The sequence below is a fragment of the Leptonychotes weddellii genome, chromosome 1, assembly GCF_054177405.1.
Source record: "Leptonychotes weddellii isolate Sample4059 chromosome 1, ASM5417740v2, whole genome shotgun sequence".
In the NCBI taxonomy this organism is placed as follows: domain Eukaryota; kingdom Metazoa; phylum Chordata; class Mammalia; order Carnivora; family Phocidae; genus Leptonychotes; species Leptonychotes weddellii.
Window position 1 is genome coordinate 2,431,035 of NC_138369.1, and position 11,794 is coordinate 2,442,828.

The following is an 11,794-nucleotide window of genomic DNA, read 5'->3' on the forward strand; positions in this document are numbered from 1 at the left end:
TGTGCACAGCGGCCAGAAGGCGGAAACAGCCCCGCGTCCGGCGACAGGCGAATGGATAAAGGAAGGGTGTCCACCACGTGCGGGCACACCCCGCTGCCGCGAGCAGGAGCGAGGCGCCCACACGCGCGGCCCCGGGGACGGACCCCGAGCCCACGACGCTCAGGGAGGGAACCGGACACGGAAGGCCACACGGGGTGTGAGTCCACGTGGCTGACACGTCCACGGATGGGAAGGCGGCTCGCGGGACAGTGTGGGGGTGACTACTAACAGGGATGGGTTTCTGGGGTTATGGAATGTTCTGAAACTAGACAGGGGTGGGTTCCTGGAAAATGCTGCAGGAGGAGTCTTGTGTGAGTACTATTTCAATTAAAAACAAACTCCTCCCTCCTAGCGGGGCTAGGGGGGACACAGGGCACGTGGGAAGAGGCCCTGGTGGGCTGGTGGCTGCCTCAGGCCGCTGGCCCCATCCCCCCTCTGTCTGCCTGTGTCTGCCCCCACGGGACCCTGAATCCCTCCCCGAGCCCCCGCTAGTGCTCTCCCAGGCTGTGGCATGGCCATCCCACCCCTCGGTCCCCTCCATCACCCACCCCCTGCTCCCCACTCGGGGCCCTGAAAGTGGCCATGTTTGGTAACCCCAACCCGGACGCGGAGGCTGCAGTCCCGGACCCCTCGTTGTGGGTGGGCAACAGCCCCCCTTCCTCCTTGGGGGGGGATGTCAGGGGAGCGGCCAGCGCCGATCCTTGATCATGTCATGGGGCCCAGTGTGGGGCCGCACCCGGGGGCCTCCGACAGACTTGGGGCTCCCCAGCCAGACGCCCCGCCCCTGGCCTCCAGAAACCCTGGAGCTGGAGGTGGCCGAGAAGCCTGTCGGGCCAGTTCTCCCTGCCCGCCCCCCGGGGCCCCTTCCTGGTGCCACCTGCCCAAGCCGGGGCGTGTGGGTCACCTCCTCTGTAGGGGCCCCAGGCCTGCCAATGCTGGGGATCCCCACCCAGCCCGGAAGCCCAGAGCCCAGCTCCCACACTGCCTCCCAGGCCTGGCAGGAAGGGTCAAGCTGAGCACGGGGCCCCGACTGGTGTGGGCGCTTAAGGGCCAGACCCTTGGTGAAGGGGCCCCCCGGGCCCTCCGTCCCCGCTCCCCAGCCTCCCCCCACCCACCGAACAAAACACAAAGAACATCAAAATCAGGCAAATGAGGCAGCAGCATTCGTAACAGGCTGCGTTTAGTGGTTTTTTATGTACAAGAAAAATGATTTTTTTGTCTGGTTTTTCATCTTTTGTCTTTTTGTTTTTGTTTTTTTTATTACTTTTAAAGCTTCTCCCCCCCACCCCCAAAAAGTGCATTTTTATCAATTGATTTTTTTTTTTTTAAATCTCCCACACTTTATAAAGACTCTCAAATACAGTCTATGGAATGTCTGCTCTGTGCTCTGTGCCCCCGGGTGCCTCCCCTGCCCCCCATTCACCAGGCCCGGCCCCCCCAAAGTCCAAGGCACCTCGTATCCGGGCCTGGGAGGGGCAGGGGGGAACCTGGGTATCTGAACCCCTGGCCGCGGCCTCCAGGCAGCCTCAACTCCGGGACGGGGGTCTCCCCGGCCCCCTCCATCTCCTGGCCCTGCCCGCCCACCCCCCATGTAAATCTATGTATTTAGTGCGAGCTAGTCTTAACTCTGAGGTTATGGTTCCCGGGGCACCTGAGCCCCCAGGCCCTGACCCGTCCTGCGCCAGCCACCCCTCCAGGAAGGCTGCTTCCTCAGCTTAAATAACTTTTTAAAATAAAACTGCAAATATAAATATCTTTCTTTCTCAAAAAATAGGATTTTTGCTTTTTTTGTTGGTTTTAAATTTTTTGTCCTGCTTTTCCTTTCACTCTGTCTGGCCTCCTACAGTCCCGGCTGCCTGGACTGCCTCGGTCCTGGGGAAGGGGGGGGTCCCCGGGCCCCACCCCCTGTCTCGGTCCCACCGCGTCCCACACATCCGCCACGGCCCCCCCACCCCACTCCAGCCACCATCAGTGGGTCTCAGTAGTGCAAAAACTCCCCAGAGGGCCCTGGAAGGGACTTGGGGACCCTCCCCTCCCACCTGAGACCCCCTCCCCCCTGGAAGGAAGCAAAGGGACAGCCATGTACAAACGGAAACGGGATGAGATGGCCACATGGGGTCTCCTGGGCAAGCCACCCAACGGGGGCAGACTTTGGTACGGCCTGCTGGAGCCCCGGCTGGGCGCAGGCCCACACCGCGCCAGGCTGGGCCTGCTCCGGCACTTTTACATTCACTGGGTTTTAAGGTTTTTTTTGTGTGTGTGTGTGTGTGTGTGTTGTTTTTTTTTTTTTTGCCTTTTTTTTTTTTTTTTTTTTTTTTCCTTAATCTCAAAAGGCAGGGTCAGGGTTGGGGTGGGGGGCTAGGCAGGGAGGAGTAGTAAGGGTGTTAACCTCTCTCCCAGGTCCTGCAGGCCGGTGGACGACTCGGGGGGGGGCTCCGCCACCCCCACCCCGAGCGCCCCCCAGAGCCCCCCAACCCGGAGCCCCAGGCCGGGACCTCACTCTTGCACACGCGCGCACAACACACATCCACACAACTTCACCAAGATGATGGAAATAACAATTTCGCTTTGTTTTTCTTTTCTTTTTTTTTTTTTTTTTGTACCAGGCAGTTAAAAAAAAAAAAACACCCCAAAAAAAGAAAACACAAAAAAACCCCAAACAACCAAACAAAAAAACGTTTTGCTGTGTCCCTTCTGACCAGTCAGCACGTTCCCCCTCAAATATTTTTTTTTTGTTTGTTTGTTTCCTGAAACGTGAGAATTCAGCAGTATCTTTGGCAACACTTTATCACGACCTTAATTTAAAGAATAAAAATAAAATCGATCCACATCTATATACAGTATGTGATTGCGCAGAGTTGGGGAGGGCTGGGGTCCCGGCGCTGGGCCCATGCAGACGCTGCGGCCCTAGGACGGGCTGGCGGGCAGCAGGAGAGGGGTTAAGGCGGAGTGGGTGGGCAGGGCTGTCAGAAGCTGAGCTCAGAGCTAGGGGCAGGGGTTTAGTGCAATTCCCGAGGAAGTCTGTGTTAAAAGTGTGCTCGGCGGGGGTTCAGCCCTTGCCCCCGCCATAGTCCCAGAGGCCTCAATCCCCCAAGTCCAGTCGCCCCCACTGGCCAGGACGACAGCTGTGATTTTTCAGTTGGTTTTATTGCGAGGGGGTATACGGGTAGGGTGGGGGGGCGGGGAGAGGGCTGTCCCCTCAGGGAACCTCTCAGCTGGGGTGGGGTGGGGGGGGAGGTCCCTGGCCTGGGCGCCCGAGCTCTCTGCTTGGCCTCCACAGATGGTTCTCTGAAAGAGCTCACTCCGTGACACCGGGGTGTGAGCAAGGCCACCCGGCCCTGGGCTCCCCTGCCACCCCCCCTCAGGAGGGGGGGTCCTGAGACATTTGGGGGGCTGACGGGCTCGGGGTGGGAGTGGGACACGAAAACTATCCTGTAGAAACAATGATGAAAGTTGCCTTCTTAAAAAGCTTCCCTTTAAAAAAAAAGAAAGAAAAAGAAGACGAGAAGACGGGGCCTGGGGCGCGGAGAGATGGGCCAGCAGCTGGAGGCGGGGAGCAGGGGCACCCCTCACCTTGGGCTTTGATGGGGAGGGGTCTCAGCTTGGCAGGGCGTCTATTTACAGGGTCCCACGCTAGGCATTGCATATGCGAGAGGGCGTCGGGGTGAGGGTGCCCTGGCCTCTGGCAACACGGTCCCCCTAGCCCTGGCCCCTGTCCGTGGCCTGTGGCTCGGTCAATACCGGGCCTTTGGGGAGCCAGAGGCTGGGGGGAGGCAGTTGCCAGCCCCCAGATTACAGTCAGTGCCTTTGAATAAAAAGAGGGGTGGCTGGGGGGGGTGTAAGGCCCTGGAGGTGGGGCCCCGTCACCCACCTCGACGGGGATGGCATGTCCAAGATGGCGGCTCCTTGGTGGCCACAAGGAAAGGCGGCCATGCTGGAGGGCGGGGAGCCCCGAAGTGGGCGAGGGACGAGGGCAGGGGCGGCAGGGAGGGGGTGTGGGGGGTGGGGGCTGGGGGCTGGGCTGCTCTGGCTGGTCGGAAGGCCAGCCCTCTCTCGGGCCCATCCCTGAGCTGGGGAGTCAGTAAGGAGGGTCCCCGCGGACACGGGTTGGCCATTGTATGGCTGGTGGGTGATGAGACATCTCCAAATCAGAACCAAAAAGGGACAGGAGTGGGGTGGGGGTGGGGGGGACACGGCAGAAGCACAAAAACCCCACGGTCCTGCCTGCAGGGCAGGCCCCCGTGGCAAAGCACGAAGACCACCTCCGAAGACCTCGCCCGTGCCTTCCTGACCCCCTCCTCACCTCGGGGAACAGAAGTGGATTCTGCGTCTGTGGTGGGTTTTTTTTTTTATTATTTTGTACAAAAATAAATTGACTTTTAGGAATTTCTTTTTGCTCTCTCGCTCGCTCGCTCTCTCTCGCTCGCTCGCTCTCTTTTATTTTTTATTTTTTTTGTCTTTTCGACTTTTCATAGAAGTTGGTTGTAACTTGTAAACATGTTTTTAAATTAAGAATTAAGATAAAGTATAGTACCCGTTCTGTTACAAAGTGCCAAGACTTCTATTTGTGGTTGGTTGTCTTTTTTTTTTGTTGTTTTTTTGTTTTTTTGTTTTTTTTCCTTTCATTTTGTAAAATCTTGTTTTTATTGCTTTTGTGACACTGGAACTTCTGGACTCTCTCCCCTCCTCCCTGCCACCATGAGACCCTGGGCTCTCTCTGCTCTGGGCTCGTCCACCCCACACTGTTGCCTGCTCCTCTGAGGAAAGTATATTTTATATATATATATCTATATATATCTATATATAAATTTTGTTTTTAAGGAGGAAAAGAAAAAAAAAATCTAAAAAGTGCTTTAAAACCTTGGGAGAGGGCAGGGGCGGGGGAGGGTGAAGACAAAAAAGTTTTGAATCTCCAAACGTCTCGTGGGGTCTGGGCGGCCTGGGTCGGGGAGCAAGGCTGGGGGCGGGGGTGGGGCGCCCTGAGCAGCGGTCCGGGGTGGGGGTCCGCCGGGGTGTAAGTGCCGTGAAGGGAGGCGGCGGGAGCCCCTGGGAGCCGCCCTGGCGCCTCCACCGCCCCCCCACCCCGCCGCCCCCCTCTCTCCAGGCCTGGAAATAAATAGATTTGTGTCACATCGGCCAGGAGACACAGAGGACCACAGGCAGGAACGGGAGGCGGGGAGGCCATCGGGGGAGATGGAGGTGGGGAGACCCCCACTTAGTAAGTGCCCTGAGGAAGGAGGGTGGGGGTGGGGACAGGGTGCATTTTAACGTCCACTCACAGCGGACAGAGATCGTTTAAGGTCCTGTCTGAAAGACTCCTAGAAACCAGCGAGGGGATGAAAACAAAAGCCCGCCCCCGTCCCCAGTCCCCCGTGGCCACCCTCACCCCCACCAGGGGCCTGGGGCCCTGACCAGGCCTCAGAGGGGACCCCAGACTCCATGCCGGGGGATGTCCGGGGGCCTCCGAATCTCTATGTCCCACAAAAACCCCAAACCGAGCCCCGAAACCCATCGACGGGGTGGGGGGACGGGGAGCCGGAGCAGGGGTGAGGGTCCCCGTGGAGGGAGAGAACATCATGAAGGAGAAAAATCTGAGAAAAGCACTACCCTAGATTCTGTGACGCTTCATATATATATATCTGTATATATATATATAGATATAGATATCTGTATATAGATAGATTTTCTTTTTTTGTGTTTTTGGGGGGGTGGTGGGTGATTTTCTCTCTCTCTCTGTCTCTCTCTCTCTCTGTCTCTCTCTCTCTCTCTCGGGTTTCTGTTTTCTCTTTTTGGTTTTCAGGCAAGTCCGGCCGCGAAGCTGCCGTCGGCGGTGGGCCCGCTGCCCCCGTCGCCCCCCCCTCCGCCAGCACCCGCTACATTCAACCTGCTCAGGCCATCGGGGCTGGCCTCCTCCTCGTCCTCCTCCTCGTCCTTAAAGTGCTTCTCCTGGCCGTTGCGCCGGGCGTCGGGGGAGCCGGCCGGGGCCGGGGCGCCGGGCGGGGCGGCGGCCCCCGGGGAGGGGTCGGGCCCCCCGAGCCCCCCGCCCCGCACGCGGGGCTTGCGGCCGCGGCGCGAGGGGACGCCGTTGCAGCCGTCCTTCTTGAGGTGTCTGTGCAGGTGGTCGGAGCGGACGAAGGTCTTGCAGCAGCTGTCACACTGATAGGGGCGCAGGCCCGTGTGCACGCGCATGTGGTTCTTCAGGTCGTAGTTGTGCGCGAAGGCCGCCCCGCACTGCTGGCAAAGATATGGCTTCTCGCCCGTGTGCTTCCTCATGTGCACCTTGAGCTTGTCCTGCCTGTGGAGGGGGCGACGGGTCAGCGGGCACCGCCTGGGGCCCCCAGCCGCCCCCGCTGGCCCGGAGCTGGGGACGTCGGGGCAGGCGGGCCGGGGCCGCTCGGGCAGGGGCCGTCCTGGGCGTTACGGTGCGGGGGGTGCACCGGGGGCCCATGGGGGCGGAAGAAGGCCTCGGACCCCACGTGCTGTGCGGCCTCACGCAAATGACTTCTTACCCACAGGCGGAGGACGGTAAGGGGCTTCCGTCCGGGGCATTTATGGAGGGCCTGCTGAGTACCAGGCTCTATGCCGGGGGCTGAAATACACTACAGGGCACAAGGCAGAATGCCGGGGGGGTCTGGTCATAGATCACAGAGGGTGGCCAGCTGTCCTGGCTTTTAACACTGAAAGTCCTGCATCCCGGGGCAGCGAGTCTCCAGCCCACAGCCCCCAGTCCCTGTCAACTCTCCCAGCACCTCTGCCCCTCTCTGCTCTGGCCACACTGGCTTCCTAGCTGTCACCGCAACATGCTAAGCACGCGCCTACCTCAGGACCTTTGCACATGCTCTTCCTGCTGCCCGGAGCACTTTCTTCCCAGATCTTCGCATCTGAATTCCAGCTCAACGGGCACTTCCTCAGAGAGGCCCCTCCCTGCTGCTACAGCCGCCCCACTCCATGTCCCTCATACAGCCACCACCTGACTCTTCATCCGTGTGCCGGTTTCCTTGTTCCTCCTCTGTCTGCCTGACTGGATTGTGACCCCCAAGACAGCAGGGTCTGGGTGATTCCGGGACCCCTCCCTGCCCATCTTGCCCCCTAGGGAACAGCATGGACCCAGCTCAGCCAGGGGCCTTTTGGCCCACAGAGCTGGTCAGGCCGGCTGCTGCTAGGCCCCCACCGCAGCTACTGCTCACACATGGCCCCCGAGCCCTTGAAATGTGGCCCGTCCCAACTGAGATGCGCTAGAAGCGCAAAAGGCACCCCAGACCCTGAAGACTTCATCTGCTTAATGTAATGTAAAAAAGCGCATTTATGATTCGGCACATTGGTTACATGTTAAACGTAAAAAAAAAAAAAAAAAGGATGTAAAATACGATTCAGATTACTTTCACCTGTTCCTATTACTTTTTAAAAATGCGGCTATCAGAAAATGTAAAATCACAGGAGTGACTCACATGATGCTTTACTGCACTGTGTTGGTCTATAGTCACAGGAAAGGGCTCCTGCCTGGACCCACACGGCAGGGGCAGAGACCTGGGTCTCAGGAGCGCTGGCCAGCATCTGGCCCACTCCTTGCTGCAGCCTCTTGCAGCCTACGTATGAGATACACTGAGTCTCTCACTTTTCAGACATGCCAGACTGGTCAGTGCCAGGGCTGACAGGCTCCTATTCATCCTTCAAAGCCCCATCTCAATTGCCCTCCTCCTCCAGGAAGCCTTTCCCACCCCTCAGACAAAGACTTGGTCTCCCCTAGGCTCCTCTAGCCCCAGGTCCCTCCCTCTGGAATCACTCACAGAGCTGGTGTCCTTACCTGCTCTAACGCTTTCTCGACTCCTTGCTGCTCTGAGGGTCAAGGCCTGGCCCTCTGCAACCACACCCCTGCCCATTCTCCAGCCTTCTTACTTCTACGTGCGTCAAAAGGACTCAGGCCACAGTGAACTCACCGTTCCCCGGACTGACCGGGTCTGTCAGCAGTGAGGGGATGCAACTGCCAAGCTCCTTTCCTCTCACCCCCTCTAAGTCCACTAACATGGTCCTCCAGCTGCCTTGCCCAGATCCCAGCCCGGGACCAGGTCCAGAGGGGACAGCAGGGGCTCGGACTGTTCGAGCAGTGTGCAGAAATCTCCCCAAGTGAGACTCAGAGGCTCAGAGAGGGAAAGTGACCTGTCCCAAGTTGCACAGTGGGTCAGGGGCCGCATGGTGGTGGGGTGGGGGTGGAAGCAGCCTGTTTCGTCACCCCAAGCCCTGGTCCGGGTAATTATAGCCCCGGCTGCCACAGGTCCCGCTTACTCAACTCTTTAGTGTGACTCAGAGGGGCCCCTGGGCTCCCTGGCCTAGAGGAAGGCGTGGGGGCTGGGGCCCTGGGTTGGGGGCAAAGAGGAGCCGGGTGGGCACATGGGGGGGGAAAGAGGCGTAGCCCGGTGGCCCTCTCCCTGACTCAGTTTCCCTGACTGGCAAACAGGATCAGCCCGAGTCAAGCCGAGCCCTTGGTGGGGTGACCAAGAGAACAGCAGGTCGGAATGAAACCGCCTCGGGCCTGTGGTTAGGGGTGCTGGGGCGGGGGGCTCCAGGCCTCTGCTCAGCCTGGTCACCTCTCCAGACCGTGGCTTGCTGGGCCTCTATCAAGCTGCCCCTCCTGGGCCCAGAGACCCCTGCGGGCAGGGCCCACAGCCACCTTAGGACTCCTGTCTGAAGGAAGAGGGAGGCCCCAAGACTACCAGCACCCCAATCTTACCGAAGGGGCGGGAGCTGGGCCACAAACTAGACTGCCTCCCTCCCAGCTGGCACCCTTTGCCCCTCGCCTGGGCTCCTGGGCCCTGCAATCTGGGCCCTGCGGTCTGGGCCACACCCTCTTCTCCTGGCCTGCTGGGGAGGGGGCCAGGGGTCGGCCCCTAGGTCCTGTCCCCATGGGGCAGGGCCGGGAAGCTGGGACAATGGCCTCTTTCTTCAGCCTGGGTGGGCGTGGCTGGGGGAACCCCAGGGCGGGTGGGGGTAGGGGGTGATGCTGAGTCACCCAGCCTGGCCAGGCCCCTGCACGCCAGCCCCCCACCCCCACTGGGCTGGCCCTCGAGGCCCGACCAGCCAGCTCTGGACTCTTAAGATCCAACCACAAATTCCCCTAGCCTGGCCTCTGACTCCTCCTGCCTAGAGCCCAAGCCCAGTGGCTCCTAGGCCCGTTTCCCTCCACGGGCTGTGGTGACCCCCAAGCTCCACTGGCCTCAGGGCCTTTGCACTAGCTGTTCACGTGGCCTTCCCCTTGCCTCCTCGGGGTCTCAGCTCTGTTTAAAACAGCGGCCACCCCCCAACCTTGTTCCCTGCAGCTCTGCCAACTCGCGTTACTAATTCTGTGGTTTCATCTCAGACGCGCCCCATCGCCCCCACGGGGACTCTAGCACGTCTCTGCACTCCTGGGTCCCCGCGGCCTAGAACAGGGCCCAGCACCCAGCAGGTGCTCTGTTAAGTGCTGGCCGAAGAGAGCGAGTCCCCGGGGCTCCCGGGAGACTCAAGGAGATCACACGGCTCCCCGCGCCCCACGGGGCAGCCACCCTCTCCCGAGGCAAACATCCGCCTCCAGCGCAGACGAGAAGAACCACCCCCGGGGAAAAGAAGAAGAGCGACTCCCTGCGCCTTCCCTCGAGCCTCGCGTGGTTCGGCCCCGCCGCCCGCACGCTCACCCCGGTGAGTGCCTGAGCTCTCCCCGCCACCCGAAGGCTGGTCCCGAGGGCTGCAGGGGAGGCAGGCGCCCAGAAACGGAGGAAGCACCCTCCCAGGCAGGACAGTGCCGCTCCTGCACGTGCAGGCGGTGTATGTGTGCGGCGGGGGAGGGGTCCACACGGGGCTGCAGTTGCAGCAGAGGGCCCCCCGCCGCCCCCGCCGCCCCCCGCCGCCCCCCGCCGGCTCACCTGGTGAAGCGGACCTTGCAGATGTTGCACTCATAGGGCTTCTCCCCGGTGTGGGTCCGGATGTGCCGCGGCAGCTTGCCGGCGCCCTGGATGACCTTCTCGCAGATGGGGCACTTCTGGAAGGCCTTGGCCCGGATCTTCTTTTCCACCTTCTGCGACCAGGCCGGGTAAACATCCCCGTCGTGGGCGCCGCTGAAGTACTTCAGGTAGTAGTCCACGACGCCCTTGTCGTCCGCCCGCGACTCGTCGTCGCTGTCCCCCGCCGCCGCCGCCGCCGCCCCCGCCCGGCCCACTGATGACATCATCTGCTGCAGCAGCGTGCTGGCCGCCAGCCCGTCCGCGTCGGGCCCGTCCCCGTCCCCGTCCTCGGCCGCACCCGACAGGAAGCCCGGAGAGTCGCCCGGCTCGGGGGCTGCCTCCGACAGCGAGGCCGCCTCCTCCTCCCCGCCCCGGCCATAGTGGCCATTCTGCGTGGCGGTGGCCGGCGGGGCCCCAGGGGGCGGGAAGAGGCCCCCGGCTGGGGCGTCCTCGTCCCGCTCTGGCCACAGACCTGGGTTGCTGTCGCCCTCGTCCCCATCCCCAGCCGAGGGCCGATCGGCCGGCGGTCCCGGCCCGTAGAAGTCCAAGCCGTTGCAGTCACCGGTGGCCACGGCGGCCACGGCCGCGGCCACGGCCTCCTTGGTGGCATCCAGGTCGTCGTCGGACGCGCCGAAGGCAGACCAGGGGAAGGCGGCGGCGGCGGCGGCCGGGGGCAGGCTGTTCATGGGGTTGCTCTGGAAGAACTCGAGGTACTCCTTGGCCCGGAGGAGGTTCCGCTGGTCGGTCTGGTCTACGAGGTCCAGCTGCCCGGCGTCGGCGCCCGCGTCGGCCGCCAGGATCTGCCGGTCGAGGAGGTCGGCGCAGACATGGCTCACGGCGGGGATCTCGAGCAGGCGGGCGGCGCTGAGGATGTCGCCCACGTTGGCCGTGCTGACTGTGAGCGTGGCCGTGTAGGCGAAGTCCATGAGGGCCGTGAGCGCCTCGGCGCTGACGAAGTCGATCTCGTACACGTTCTGCTGGTCCACCACGGCGCCCGACGTGAACAGCTTCTTGAAGTACTGGCTGCAGGCGGCCAGCACGGAGCGGTGCGTGGGGAACTCTCGGCCCTCCACCAGGATCACCACGTCGCACAGCAGGCCCTGCGTCCGCTGCTCGTTGAGCCCGCTCAGGATGTCGCTGCTGTGGTCAGGGAACGGGATCCCGATGGGGCCATCCACGCCGCCGGCCATCTTCCGCGCCGAGACCTGCAGCGCCGGGGAGGGAGGGGGTGCCCGTGAGGATGCGGACCCTCGGAAAGGAGCGCCCCGCCCCCGGCCTCAGTTTTCCAGCTGGGCGCCAGTTCCGCGTCACCCGTTGGCAAAACCCACGCCGGGTGCTCCGGGGACGGACCCTGGCGCCCCTCCCCCACTAGAGGGCCCACCGCACTCCCCGCCCAAGGGCTGAGCTGAGGTGGGACGCGCACACAGTAGGTGCCCAACCGGCGCCTCGCGTGACTTGCTGCCTAACGAGTCCGACCGAGCGCTGGCTTCCGCCCGCAGCCTCCCAGGAGGCAGGGACACAAGGCGCCCACTGTGCGCCGTCGCACCCGCGCCCCCAGCAGGCCCCGGGCAGCACCCTCCCCGCCGTGGGAGGCCGGAAACCAGGACCCAGGCGGGAGCTGTGCCCGCGGCCCGGCAGCTGCAGCCCAACTCGAACCTCGGCTGCGTGACCTGAGGGTCTGTGTCCGCCTGGCCCCTTGGCCCCTCTGACCCTCACTCCTGCCTCCCAGTGAGGCCCGGTTCTCTTTGGCGGGGGGGGGGGGGGGGGGGGGGGGGGGGGGG

The 11,794-nt window shown here is 62.1% G+C and overlaps 1 protein-coding gene across 2 annotated transcripts in view; it reads right to left on the minus strand.

The window, feature by feature from the left end:
- Nucleotides 1-1,201: 1,201 nt before the first annotated feature.
- Nucleotides 1,202-11,794, minus strand: part of ZBTB7A (zinc finger and BTB domain containing 7A) — a 20,022-nt gene continuing 9,429 nt past the window's right edge. For both annotated transcript variants that reach the window (XM_081799320.1, XM_081799265.1), the window contains exons 2-3: nucleotides 9,936-11,218; nucleotides 1,202-6,334 (exon numbers count right to left, since the gene is read on the minus strand). In XM_081799320.1, the coding sequence (XP_081655446.1) occupies nucleotides 5,836-6,334; nucleotides 9,936-11,203 (1,767 nt within the window). In that variant the 5' untranslated portion in view covers nucleotides 11,204-11,218 and the 3' untranslated portion in view covers nucleotides 1,202-5,835. The remainder of the gene's footprint in view (nucleotides 6,335-9,935; nucleotides 11,219-11,794) is intronic.